At 40.3% G+C, this 15,047-nt stretch overlaps 1 protein-coding gene across 1 annotated transcript in view; it reads left to right on the top strand.

Annotated features, from left to right (window-relative positions):
- The window catches only part of LOC126470863 (katanin p60 ATPase-containing subunit A1-like), a 62,084-nt gene extending 47,560 nt beyond the window's left edge, over nt 1–14,524 (top strand). Inside the window, exons 13-14 of the mRNA XM_050098879.1 lie at nt 11,247–11,373; nt 14,288–14,524. Coding sequence (XP_049954836.1) covers nt 11,247–11,373; nt 14,288–14,486 — 326 coding nt within the window. The 3' untranslated portion in view covers nt 14,487–14,524. The remainder of the gene's footprint in view (nt 1–11,246; nt 11,374–14,287) is intronic.
- Nucleotides 14,525–15,047: the final 523 nt, after the last annotated feature.

The following is a 15,047-nucleotide window of genomic DNA, read 5'->3' as shown; positions in this document are numbered from 1 at the left end:
TTTGCATGCATCCATAATATTATGTGGAGTATTTGATTTCATGTTTATTTTTGTTTCATGTAGGACTAAAATAGAAACTGTTTCATTGGATAGTGTAGTATGTACTCATGTAAATTTGTTCCTGCTTACTAATCTGTGTGTGCACTGCTCAGTTTAAAGGTATTACAAGTTTGTTGCTAGTATTCTGCTTTACTTTAGATTGCATCCATTTTTATACTTTCTCACATTTAATGGAATACTCCATGTTACCAGCTTTTGACATAATTGGTAGTCAGCTTTATTACATCTGGTCATGAAGTAAGTATGTATTTCTGCTTTGTATAGTGTTGCTTCTTGCCATTAAGTATCCTTTGTGGACGTAGTAACGGACACCCGTAACAGGGACTACTGACAATACAATGCACTACAATCATCCTTCCACACCAGTGAAAATTTGATAGGAAATAACACACACACACACACACACACACACACACACACACACACAAACACACACACACACACACACAAGCTTTCATAATTGGATCTACTAGCGAATCCTCTATAACTAGAGTTTGCTAGATGCAGTAGTATTCAGTTCAGTGAAAGTGTTTTCAAACTATAGCACACAATCCGATGTACAAATATGTACTTCGACGTAGAATAATTTTTCTAGTTATAATATATGGCACAATAACTAAGAACTCTGTCACTAATATTACAAAACATACTAACCAGTAAAGTACTTGGGCTCGAACAAACAGATCTGTATGAACGTTTGGTTACAGGACCATTATGTTCCTCTGAATGTGCTGGTGGGTGTCGTTTTTCTGCAAAACTCTGCAGTCATGCTCTAGATATCACTGTAGATGTAATTGTAGACGCCATACGCAATGCAGCAATCTTAACTATAAATGTAAATGCGGAATGTCATTAAAATGCTCCGAGCAATACGAATGACTGCAAAACGCACAGTGAAGAAATGCAAGTTGATCACATGGCGTATTTGCATATTCTATATCAGTGTTGAACGCCACGTCAATGACACTTTTGAAGTTGTTGGATGATTCACCAATATCGTAGCCAGCGTTCTGCCACGCGTAACGAAACATTGGTCTGTACACTCCCGCAGATAACTGATTGTAAATGACAGAATGCATATTCATGATAAAGAACCTGTCGTGCAATTTCGGCTGCATATTACTGGAGCGTAGTTTAATGAAGTGTTTTATTCTCTCGGCATATATTTTATATTGCCTGAAGAAATACACATCCAGAGGTTGTGCATATTTTGTAGTTTTAGGCGGAATGATTTTTAAATCTACATGTTTTCCACCAGATGCTTCCAGTAGTACTCGTTCATCCTTATGTCCAGACCAGGAGTCACAAAGTACTAATGACTTTCTCGACAAATGTGGATTCAAAACTGACAGAAAAAACGTCTTCAGATGTTGTTTCGTCATCTTCCCATTCACACTTGCATCGACGACGACATTTGGAGGGCACCGCGTTTCTATTTCCCTTGACACGCGGGGTCCAAACTTTCCACGGGATTCGTGGAATCGTCCATTGATATAGCAACATCGCTCGTGTAACTACACTGCTGGCCACCGTAAATGCAACACCCTGATGGAAGCATCCGAATCAAGTGAAATTTACACCGTGGGTTTGCAGTGATGAGATATGCAACTGATTAGAATTTCAGCGCAGACGCACATCATGCGCGCCTGTGGCGCCACCTCATAGCGCCATTTAAGGCTTGGCGATTTCGACGAGTGTACGTTCGGCACGTGTGTTTACCTTATGGTTGTTTCACAAGACGATCAGTTATGCCTCGTAGACAACAGCGAACATCGTTTGATCAAGTATCCGAGATTGTGGATTATCATACAGAGAAATCGCTAGTCATGTTGGACGAAACCAAACAACTGTAATGCGGATATGTGACCGTTGGGTGCAGGAGGGTACGACGGACCGACGTGGTCGATCGCATTCACCTCGGTGCACCACTGCACATGCTGATAGGCAAACTGTGCGCATGGCAGTGACGGATCGCTCAGTGACATCCCGAACCATAGTACAACACATTGCGTCTGTAACGCATCATCCAGTGTCTGCGTGTACCATTCGACGCCGTTTACAGCAGAGTGGTCTGTCCGCAAGACGTCCATTGCTTCGTCTACCACTGACGCAGAACCAAAGACGTCTCCGTCGCCAATGGTGTGATGACAGACGGATGTGGACGGCAGAATGGAATGACGTTGTCTTTACTGACGAGGCACGCTTCTGTCTGCAGCACCACGATGGTCGAATTCCAGTGTGGAGACACCGTGGAGAGAGGATGCTGGACAGCTGCATTATGCACCGCCACACTGGTCTTGCACCGGGTATTATGGTATGGGGCGGTATTGGATATTACTCTCGCACGCCTCTAGTACGCATTGCCGGTACTTTAAATAGTCGGCGCTACATATCCGAGGTGCTGGAGCCAGTTGTCCTTCCTTACCTTCAGGGCTCGGCCACAGCCGTATTTCAACAGGATAATGCGCGACCACACGTGGCACGCATTGTCCAAAGGTTCTTCGTCAATAACCAGATTGAAGTGCTTCCCTGGCCGGCTCGCTCTCCGGATCTTTCGCCGATAGAAAACATGTGGTCCATGGTTGCTCAACGAGTGACCCAGATTACATCCCTAGCTGCCACACCAGATGATCTTTGGCAACGTGTGGAAGTTTCTTGGGCTGCTGTACCCCAGGAACACATCCAACGTCTCTTTGACTCAATGCCGAGACGTGTGGCAGCGGTGATCTCCAACAATGGCGACTACTCTGGCTACTGATTCTGGCAGGAACCACATGTCACAGACGTCTGTAAACGTAATCATTTGATACTTGGTCAACATGTTATCTACAAAATAAATTTTGTTGTGCTACCTCTTGTCTTTCTTGGTGTTGCATTTACGGTGGCCAGCAGTGTATGTGTTGCACAGTTAACTGATTGCAACACCGCGACAGTGTTTCTCTCCCCTTTCGTGGATAGTGTTCTGTCACAAGAAAGTTCATAGTTGAACTGACTGGTCACAGTTCCATACAGAACTAATATCGATGTTTTCTCTCGTGACATGCTCATTGACGTCAGCAACAAACGTTTGAGCTCTTTCAATCAGCTCTTCTTCGTCATCCTTATATTTTTGTGCTTGGAGCATAGTGATACGGCGTGATGTTATCCTATACTCCTTTTTCAAATTAGTAATAAATCCTAGTGAATCTGTAAAGTTTGTACACCCGAGATTTCTGGCTACGTCCAATGCCAAATGTTGTAAATGCCAATAATGAACGGTGGAACCGCATTCTCGCGCTTCATCGAATTTCGCCATTACACGCTCCTTGATGGTCTTGAACAGCAGTGTACGATTTCCTTTGAAAACTGTATTTCCTTCTCTTTTCTTTGCTACGTAATCCAGTATGTTTTTAATATTGCTTTTAGACTTCAGTTTAGGATATCTTTTCAGAAGCTTGTCGTATGTGTCGAAACCTCTTACGTAATAATCATCGTACATGTTCTCGAGTGTGTTGTCATCAAACGCCGTGATGATACTTGCAACTTTAACCTTCTTCTTAGGAGACGGTTGGTATTCACTGTCACTGCTTCCATCGCCTCTTCCCGCACTTGCCGTAGCACTACCGTTTGCAATGAGTTGTTCGTCATAATCATCCCTATCATCATCATTATGTGTTATTGTAAAAACAGTATCTGTTTCTAACTTATGCTCATATTTCTGCTCTATAATAGACACCAGAAAACATGCGAATGATTCGTCTTCTACACCGATATCATCTTCGCGAAGAAGGGTTCTTCGTAACTTCTTCTCAACCAATCGCAATACATTAGCAGGATTGATTATCAATCGCCGACCCATCTGACGCTTCAATACACAAATAATGTCACAAAACGCAACTTCAGAGGCACGCTGCACCGTCCCTACTGGTCCCGACTGGCGTACCGACAGGTCAGAGTGCAATGCGGCATGGCATACGCAGTGCCTCTAACGGACGACTGCAGAGTTTTGCAGATGCGGGAGTATCACTAGTGCAATAAGAGACCTTTACATTATTTCTCACACGATTTTGGTGTATTTGTGTTTGTTCGAGCCCAAGTACTTTCTTGGTCAGTGGCAAGAAGCAACACAGTTCAATGCAGAAATACATACACATTGCGTGAAAAGACGTAATAAAGTTGAATAGCATTACTGTCAAAAGCTGCTAAATGGAGGTCCCCATAAACCCATTGGATTATACAGCTTATACAGCTGTCTCACAGCCAGCCACAGGTTTCAAGTCCGTCATTACATTGCTAGCTGTGAGACGGACCGAGCAGCTATAGCGCCTCCTTAGTGTTTCTTCTTCGCTGTTACTAGATGGCATGAACGTAATATACCATTGGAAAGTTGAGAAATCGGTCTGTTTGGTGGTGAGTACCACACACGATTTCTTTCGATATTTTACGAGTTTTAAGCAAACACTTTCAGGTTTTGTTTGGTTTATTCTCCCCAATCCCATCAAGAAAACACCCCCCAGAAGTTGTGCAGTGTGTAAAGCAAGGAAGAAGAAAAGTGATACACGATATGAATGTGAGAAACTCTAGTGGCGTTGAACATGCCTGCATTTTTCGGGTATATCACACCAACAAAAACTTCTAAAACAGTGTTATCTTCATTCCTCAACAATTCAATAAATAGTGAGGATAGATTTATAAAGAACTGTAATCAAAAATATATATAACTTTGAGGAAAGTTTGTAAGACAACATATGATGATTTTCGTAAATTTAAATAGTAAATGTATGGTCAACTGTGGGAAAAATATTAGTAAGTCACTGGGTGAAATGGGAGAAAGATGAAAAATGGATGTGAACTAAAATAAAGTAGGATATAAGAAATATACTTAAAATGCACTTAAACTGGGCAGTTCACATTCGTATTCGTAGGCAGGAACAAATGTCAACAGAACACTATGCAGCAAAACCAATTTCTGTTTTATATGAAACGAAAACAAATATGGAATTATTTACTCCAACAATCAATACAGATGCAAGCAAAAATCGAGCAGAATACAATCAGCTTATTCACAGTGCAGTTCAAAGAGTGCAATACACACAGGAAGTCATATATCAGGAACACAATGCGATGAAACCCACTTCTGTTTACTGCGAAACGAAATCAAATACGGAAGACATTAAATCACTCGATAAGAAAGCGAGATGATGTACTAATAATTTTGCAGTGCTCCAAATGTCATGGCAGAGAATCGAGGTCATGTTACCGGAAGTCCCCCTAATGTGAATTTCAACCCCCCCCCCCCCTCCCACTACACACACATCGCTCTGCTGAGACTACCAGACACTGACTATGCGAGAACTGTCTCCAGTGTTCACGAGATCCAAATTGAATCACATAACTGTAGTGCTTATGACGGGGCAAAACTGCACTAGAATGTTGGCTCCCACAAAGATAATGCACTAAGACTTATACAAAAAACCTTAAGATAGTAAACACTAGTCTAGAAAGTAAAATACAAAGGTACAATTCACTTTTTCGAAGAAATACGTGGGAACAAAAATTAAACTATGCACTGTGAATAAAACAAACTAATATCGCTCCAGGTGCGTCTTTGGAAGGGATGCCGCAAAAATGCGTGAAAGGACCAGAGCTGTCACGACGGTCCCACGTGGCACGCACACATGCGAGCCAGCAGAAGAAGCAACGGCAGTGCGAACTGAGCTGTCGTATAGTACAGACGCGAATTTCGAGATTCTGTAATTTCAGTCCGCGGATCAGGAGGGTCGAGCTTAACACGAGCTCCCCACAGACTCATACGGATCTTTGTTTTTCACTCTCCCTTTGCTTCATCATGTCTGCGAAACACACAGCACCCCCACGATCACGAGAAAAAGATTCGTTTTGTTCCGGACATGCTTCCACTGTTCTCCTGCCCTCACACAACCAGACGACACGCTCGTCACCGAGGAGGGTACACCGTCTGGGGTCGGTGTTCGAGCGGAACTGTTATGCAAAGACAATTATCGCGATCGACGGTTAATGGACATTGCGAATCAATTTCATTTTTGTCACTTGTTCATTTACTCATTTGACAAAATAATTTTCGGAAAGTGTACTTATCAATTTCCTGTTACCACACCGTCGAACAAAGTGCGTGGGTGTCAGTAAAGTCGGATCTCTCTACAACTGACATGTAAGCGGCGATACCCACACGTTCCCGCTTCACTGGTGACCCCAACACGATCGCTACGCTAAATACGCGGTGATGAACTTTCATCAATGTGAGTGATGCAGAACCACAAGTGATCTAACGCTTTCGTCCTCGCGTATGAAGAGTGAGTTCACGAACAAAACTTCGTGAACTAGACGCTAAAGCAAGGTGACAGCTTTGGAAGAACTGCAAAAGACAATAGACAGTGTACAACAGACAATACTTGAGCTGCTAGTGCGCAATCAGAGACTGGAGAACAAGTTTACGGGAGTGGCAGAAAGCACAGGATGTGTGTTTTGGTTAGGCTGCCCTCCATTTGGCCCCGTGGCCCAATCATGTGGTTCAGCCAAGTGGAGGCAGTTTTCATGAGCAACATCACCTGTGACCTCGCCAAATTTGGACATGTCATGAGCCAGCTAGATCAAGACTATGCAGCCAAAGTGTGGGATATCACCACCACGCCGACATAGTCTTCATATAAGTGACTAACAGAGGAGTTAATAAGGTGAATTGCATCACTGCGGGAACAACAGGTGAATCAGTTGCTGCGACAACAGGAGAGATTAGATTAGATTAGATTAGATTAGATTAATACTAGTTCCATGGATCATGAATACGATATTTTGTAATGATGTGGAACGAGTCAAATTTTCCAATACATGACATAATTAAGTTAATTTAACAACATAATTAAGTTAATATAACAACTTTTTTATTTTTTGTTTTTTTTTTAATTTTTTTAATAATTTTTTGGTTTGGTTTTTTTCTTTTTTTCTTAATTTATATCTAAAAATTCCTCTATGGAGTAGAAGGAGTTGTCATTCAGAAATTCTTTTAATTTCTTCTTAAATACTTGTTGGTTATCTGTCAGACTTTTGATACTATTTGGTAAGTGACCAAAGACTTTAGTGGCAGTATAATTCACCCCTTTCTGTGCCAAAATTAGATTTAATATTGAATAGTGAAGATTATCCTTTCTCCTAGTATTGTAGTTATGCACACTACTATTACTTTTCAATTGGGTTTGGTTGTTAATAACAAATTTCATAAGAGAGTATATATACTGAGAAGCTACTGTGAATATCTCTAGATCCTTAAATAAATGTCTGCAGGATGATCTTGGGTGGACTCCAGCTATTATTCTGACTACACGCTTTTGTGCAATAAATATTTTATTCCTCAGTGATGAATTACCTCAAAATATGATGCCATATGCAAGCAATGAGTGAAAATAGACGTAGTAAGCTAATTTACTAAGATGTTTATCACCAAAATTTGTAATGACCCTTATTGCATAAGTAGCTGAACTCAAAAGTTTCAGCAGATCATCAATGTGTTTCTTCCAATTTAATTTCACATCAATGGACACACCTAAAAATTTTCAATATTCTACCTTAGCTATATGCTTCTGATTAAGGTCTATATTTATTAATGGCGTCATACCATTTACTGTACGGAAGTGTATCTACTGTGTCTTACCAAAATTCAGTGAGAGTCCGTTTACAAGGAACCACTTAGTAATTTTCTGAAAGACATTATTGACAATTTCATCAGTTAATTCTTGTTTGTCAGGTGTGATTACTATACTTGTATCATCAGCAAAGAGAACTAACTTTGCCTCTTCATGAATATAGAATGGCAAGTTATTAATATATATTAAGAACAACAACAGACCCAAGACTGACCCTTGTGGAACCCCAGTCTTGATAGTTCCCCATTTTGAGGAATGTGCTGATCTTTGCATATTATGAGAACTGCTTATTTCAATGTGCAATGACAGGAGGCCATCGCAGTTCCTGCACCATTTTCAGAGCCTCGCACAGTCCGACATGGTCCTAGACTTGCTATTGCGTGCTGTCTGGATGCGCAGCCTTCCAGCACAAGTGCAAGCAGCCATTGCTGCACAAACAGAAATGCAGCTGGACACTGTCATGAACTTGGCTGATAGGGTGTGTGACGCACCGGCAACAACACCCAATACCACCGCCGTGGCAGCCTACAATGCTGTTGCCGTGCCTGCAAATTTGGCTTTGTTGTGATATGTGTCTCCCGTAGTTACCAGTACAGATGCCAACCTGCCCTACCTAGTTCGAGACCTGGCCGCAAAGGTGGCAGTACACAGGTCGACCAGTTGGCACACTCACAAACAGAGAGCAGCAGTCCCCATAGTGGCACAGATTTCGATACCCCTATCTGGCTCCCACCACCACCAGCGTGTTACCAGCCATTCTGGTGGTAAGCCGACAACATTAGAGCATCAGCTGAGTGGGCACTGCTGGTATCATTCCTGCTTTAGCTATAATTCGACAAAGTGTCGGCCTCTCTGCTTGCACCCAAATGCCAGCTGCAAATGGGCCTAGGTTCACCCAGCTGCAGTGCAATATCCAGGCATCTCCTCAAAATGGAATGGCCTAGCAGCGTGAAGTACCTCATCTGCATGGGTTCCAATCTGTCTCTTTCCCCTTGATTTATGCTAAGAGCTTGCTGGAAGGCCTAGACAATCTCTTATGGTGGCAAACAACTCAACAATAAAAATGTACAGCACTTGTCACAGAAATTTGGATCCTGGACTGTGTCGCACCTTTCCTTGTAAGTTTGTTGTGGCTGATGTCAACAAATCAATCCGGGGTGCGAATTTCCTTGGTCACAACAACATATTAGCTGACATTACAAGTGCCCTTCTGATTTGACAACAAATTTGAAAATAGAGTTACAGTAACAGCTGGCTGCCTCGTTCAGTGTTAAACTAGTGAAGTTCCCCAGACCATATGCAGATATACTGGACAAATTTCCAGAGCGCACTTGTCTGCCTTGTGCACTGAGGCATGTCGAACATTCAGCAGTCCACCACATTATGACTACATGTGGACCACCAACCTCATGCTGTCCACATCAACTTGCACCCGAGTGACTTGCTGTAGTAAAGGCTGAGTTCGAGGCCGTGTTGTGACAGTGCATTGTTCGTCCACCATGTAGCCAATGGTCCTCTGCCTTGCAATTTGTGCCAAAGATAGATAATTTTTGGTGCCCATAAGGAGATTGGTTGGTTGGTTGGTTTTGGGGAAGGAGAGGTCATCGGTCTCATCGGATTAGGGAAGGATGGGGAAGGAAGTCGGCCGTGCCATGCCCATGAGGAGACTACCTACCTTAAATGCACAAACGGTGCCAGACCGATAGCTCAAACCACGCCTATAGAATTGTAGCCACGCCTTGGTGGGCTCTGTTATACTTAGCAAAATTAACTGCACGAAGGTGTTCATGCAGATCCCTGTGGTACCTGAAGACATTCAGAAAACAGTAATTATAATGCCCTTCATTCGTTTTGAAAGCTTATACTTGTCATTCGGTCTACAGAATATTGCCCAGACATAGCAGCATTTACTGGATGGCATTTTACGAGGCATATTTGTGGTATTTTATGTACCTCACTGATATCCTCATCTATTCAAAGTCATCTGAATGCCATCACTGCCACATAACGACCATCTTTCAGTGGCTGAGCGAGGCCGGCATAGTCATTAATCCCTCAAAAATTATGTTTGGGGTCACAGAAATTGAGTTTCAAGGGCATTTACTCAGAGCCACTACTGGGTAAGGTGCAGGGGATGTTGAACAAGGTGCACCCACAGACACAGAAAGGCTTAAGCCACTATCTTGACATGATAAATTTTTATCGGTGCCATCTGCCTAATGCCACCACATTGCTGGAACCTCTGACTGTGGTGCTACGTGGTCCTACCTTGAAGCCGGCCAGTGTGGCAGTACGGTTCTAGGCACTTCAGTCTGGAACTGCGTGACCGCTACGGTCGCAGGTTCGAATCCTACCTCGGGCATGGATGTATGTGATGTCCTTAGGTTAGTTAGGTTTAAGTAGTTCCAAGTTCTAGGGGACTGATGACCACAGATGTTAAGTCCCATAGTTCTCAGAGCCATTTGAACCATTTTTTCCTACCTTGAAGGGAGAGACCCTTGTTAACTGGTAGTATGCAATGGAGAGAGGATCTATTAACTCCAAACGAAGCCTTGCAGAAGTGACACTGCTCTCTCACCTGGTGCACGACGCTCAACTGGCTGTGGTCATGAATGCTAGCCAGACAGCTATAGGTGCAGTGCTTCAACAGCGCATTGGCAGCAGCTGGCAGATGCTCAGTTTCTTCTCATGGAAGCTTTCAGAGTGGCAACACACATGGAGTGCTAAGGATTGTGAGTTGCTTGCATTGTTCAAGGCAGTAAAATTCTGCCGCCTATCAGTAGAAGCTCATCCCTTTGTAATTTTCACCAACCACAAGCCCCTAACTCACGTATTTCAGTACAATAATACCACGTGTACGCCACACCAATACTGGCAGTTGGAGTACGTGTCACAGTTCTTCACGGACATCCTCCATTACCACAATAAAGAAAAATTTTAATGGAGCAAAAAATAGTACGTTCATAGTGAAAAATGCAACAGGAAATGACAGTGAAAGGAAGTTTGTTGACATTAATCAATAGCAGTTGAAACAGAAACAGCAGTATCTTTCATAAATATAATACAACAGTGAAAAATGACATTTCCTAACATTTATACAAACCTAGCAATGCACAGGAAGGAGTAAATTATCCACCTGTTGGCTCTCTTCCAAGATTTGTGTAGTGATCTTGAGGATGTTATGCGTATAAAATAATTTTGAAAACAAATTACTCTACACAGAGTATATGCAGTGTTTGTTCTACTGGACAAGTGAAGACTATGTTATGTATCTTAAACCCACTGCATCATTTGAGCACATTCCGTAAACTGACTTAGAGACAGTGGATGTCGTAAAGAGTTTGGTGTATCCACACAGTCTGTGTTACTGATGAGAATTAATTCGCCTTCATTACACAGAATAAATCCTATATTATTTGTATGTGGCAGTTTCTTCCTTTCCAATTTCTCTTTCACAGACTTTGTGTAATGGACCCTTTTTTACACAGATTGTCATTACTGATATCAGGATGTTTCATGTTGTTTCAGATGAAACAAGATCTGCCTTGGTGAAACTATGCCTAGAAGGAGTAAATGTTGATCCTCCTCTAGATACTAACAAAGTTGCTGACAGCCTTAAGGGCTACACAGGATCAGACATAAGTAATGTATGTAGGTAAGTAAAATACAATTTGTTGAAAATCAAAGTACACTACTAAGGCAGAACATTATGACCATCTTTCTTCCATTTAAATGAGGGAAGCTGATAACCAAAGCAACTTGACAAATATGATTTTCCAGTGAATATCACAGATGTGACATGGCTTGAAAAATGAAACAGTGCTGGAGGAGATAATAGTGCTTGAGAGCACACAATTCATGATTCATGATTGCTCATGTCTTTCTGCACCCATGTGTGTGCACTAATTTATCCATTGACACCAATACATATTATGTCATTCAGCATTACAGGATTCACCTTAGAAAATAGTGTAAGAGAAATGTGTTATCTTCTCTAATAAATCAGGCTTCTTGTTTCATTATGTTAAATGATGCACCAGAACATACTGGCATCTTGGAGGTCACCTGAACAACACACACATCATGAGACATAAATAAATAGGCCAGTGATCACAATACCATGTTATGAGTGGCATCCGTCTGTGTTTACCTCAGCATTACACAAGGCAATTAGTAATATCCCTGTTACGATCAAGTTTTTATGCCAGTGGTTGACTCACAGAAAATTACATGAATGATCAGTATATTCTTGCTTATAAATGTAGACTGTCACTAATAAAATACTAAATAAAGTAGTTAAACATATTAGTAATAGTATTAACTGAAAGACTTTGAATATTCTGTACTACTGTCAGTCATGCTGCATGGCAGCTTATGTAACAGTGACCCAACTGCTAATGGTTGACACAGTAATTTCATTTCATAAATAACAACAGGTCACACTTATCTCTGTTACATAATAGACCATTATATGAATAAATCACTGCTCACTGTTATGATTTAAGCTACTTCATGAAACCATCATTCTCTCATATATCATATAACAAATTAGAGTTAATAAGTCCGACAGACAACAAGCAGCCTTGTTTAACTTTCAAAGAGGAAAAATTCTGCGCAGTATGAAGCATGAATTATGGATGCCAGTATGGAATCAGAGGACAATTGAGCCACAGGCTAAAATCCTACCTACATGACAGACAAGAGAAAATAATCTCAGATGGGATCAACATGTAGGTAAGAGGGCTGGAGTCCAAATGGGGAATGGTAAATTATGGAGCCCTACAAGACTCTGTCCTCAGTCACCTGCTATTTCTTATCCACAAGCATTGTGATACACTATAAAACATCCACAGATGTAGAGTTTAATGCCATATTATTACTTGCAGATGTTCTGAACTGGTTCACAGTAAATTCCCTGACAATAAACCTCATCAAAACCAATTATATTTACCTCCATTCTTATCAGGAAAGCCCATAAGAAATTAACACTGCACTTGAGAGCCATCAGATACAGTGGGCATATTGTTTGAAATAATTAGGCATACTAATGAATAACAGGTTTAACTGTGAACATCACATCCTTCAAATCTTGAAAAGGATAATCTCCCAACTCTGAGACATCAACGTCTCAAAATCTGCTTATTTTGGTTACTTCCAGTCGCTCATCTTGTGCGGCAGTTCACTGATAATGAAAAAAGTCTTTATCATCCAGAGAAAGATTGTCAGAGTGGTGTGTGGACTGCCTCTAAAATTTTCATGTCCTAATCTTTTGAAGCAAATAGAGATATTAATTACTACCTCTCAAAATCTCTTTTTGATTGTGCCATTCATGCGTCACAATACTTCTCAATATGAAATAAATGAATGAGTACTGCCATCGCCATAACACAAGAAGGAAATGTGGCATACAATAAAACTTGAAGAATTTTCTCTAGTGCAAAAATGTGTAAAATGCACTAGCACAAAAATCTTGAACTCACCTCCAAGTCATATTAAATCCCTACAAGGCAGTAACTGAATGTTTAAAAGTAAGCTGGAGCAGTTTCATCTTGAAAAAGTTTCTGTTCTCTAGACAAATTCTTTAACAGACACAGGTAAGAGCATTTTCCATATCTACCTGTGTTTTGCTGTTTTATTGTCTCTTTCTTCTTTAATTAGATCTTATAAATCACATTGTGTCCTGTAAGTTATAAAGATGGTTACTGTATTTTATAAATCAAAGGCTGTGTTTAGGTAATATCTGAAATTTACATATTAAACTCTGTATTGACATAAACATACAAAATGAGTTAACAGTTTCAAGTCATTCCACAAGCATGTGTGATCACACAATAATGGATAAATGGAATGTGTATCAGAATAAATAAATAAAAACACATTCCACTATTTCTCTGGCAATTTCAGTTTCTATCTACAGTGAAAGGAATTTTTCCTCATCACATAATAAGTATTCTCAATGGGTTACAACTTAGATGACATTGCAGGCCAATGGATAGAGATCATAGCTTTTCAACAAGCTGTGTGTTAAGTAAACATTGGATTTAAAATGGTGAAAAATTGCAGTGTATATCATGCAATGAAATAGCAATAAATGGTACAGTTGGACAGTTGTAATATATCACTGTCTATCTCACAGCCTCTAGTGAACACAATAAGTGATAACAAACAGTAACTGGTGTCACATCAGACTGTAGCACTTGATATTTCTGACACATGATGCTTATGAACCAGTACTAATTACCTGTTGTGCATTGCAGTGACAATCATTGCTCTTGTCAGAATGGTATAGAAACTTGAAGCGGGCAAGATCAGAGAAAATAATGCTTGCTCAGTTTAGTTGTACCAGACATTTGAGTATTGACTCAGATGCAAATTGATGCTGAGGATTCAAACACAAATGGCAGAAGGTGACCTATGTTGTGGTACTGAGTTATGGATTCTAATGTGTTATAGATTCCAGAGCTCAGTATAAAATGCATGAAATGTTACTAAAAAAACCACCCCACTTGATCCTGAAACAGTAAATTAAACCTTTGTGTAATTATTCATGTTTTGTGTGCTCTTCTCAGGGATGCTGCCCTTATGGCAATGAGGCATAAAATATGTGGCAGGAGTCCAGAAGAAATTAAGAAAATCAAGAAAGAAGATGTTGATCTACCAGTAACTATGCAGGATTTTGATGAAGCATTAACAAGATGTAAAAAAAGTGTATCAGCAGGAGACATTGCAAAATATGAAGTTTGGATGGAAGAATTTGGATCTTGCTAGAGACCTTGAAGTGATGATTATTTTTTATGAAGTGTAAAATGACATGTGATGTAATTTTCTAGCATGTTCAGAGTGAAATAAAGATTATCCATGTATGGTATTCTTAAACTAATCTTTCCCATACTCACTAACCATTATTACTGATTTGCTCATTTTTTGAAACAAAATATTTACTAATTGTGTCTGGACTATTTGTTAAGATTTACTGTGGTGTGTTCTATAGAATCGAACAAAGATATGAAAATTGTTTTGCCTCATTCTCATTAAGAAGAAAGAATTCTTATTGTAGCTTTTGGCTGTCAGCGTTAGTCCTATGTACTTTATATGGGCAGTTTTCTGGTATCAGAATGAGCCCAAGGAGCTTTAGAATGGATAATATATTTTTTCCTTATCCCTTTTCATACATTATTTTTTAACTTAATCATTTTTCATTGTTGCATATTCTAAACTTTTTTAAATTGTTGTTCCTAACCAACCTATGGTATACAATATAAGAGATATGGGATAAATTATATATTAGCATCATAAATACCAGAAATATTTATGTGAAATGGATGAGTA

Source organism: Schistocerca serialis, chromosome 3 (genome assembly GCF_023864345.2).
Source record: "Schistocerca serialis cubense isolate TAMUIC-IGC-003099 chromosome 3, iqSchSeri2.2, whole genome shotgun sequence".
Classification (NCBI taxonomy): Eukaryota; Metazoa; Arthropoda; class Insecta; order Orthoptera; family Acrididae; genus Schistocerca; species Schistocerca serialis.
Note: the sequence above shows the minus strand (reverse complement) of the source record. Positions and strands in the feature narration are given on the sequence as shown.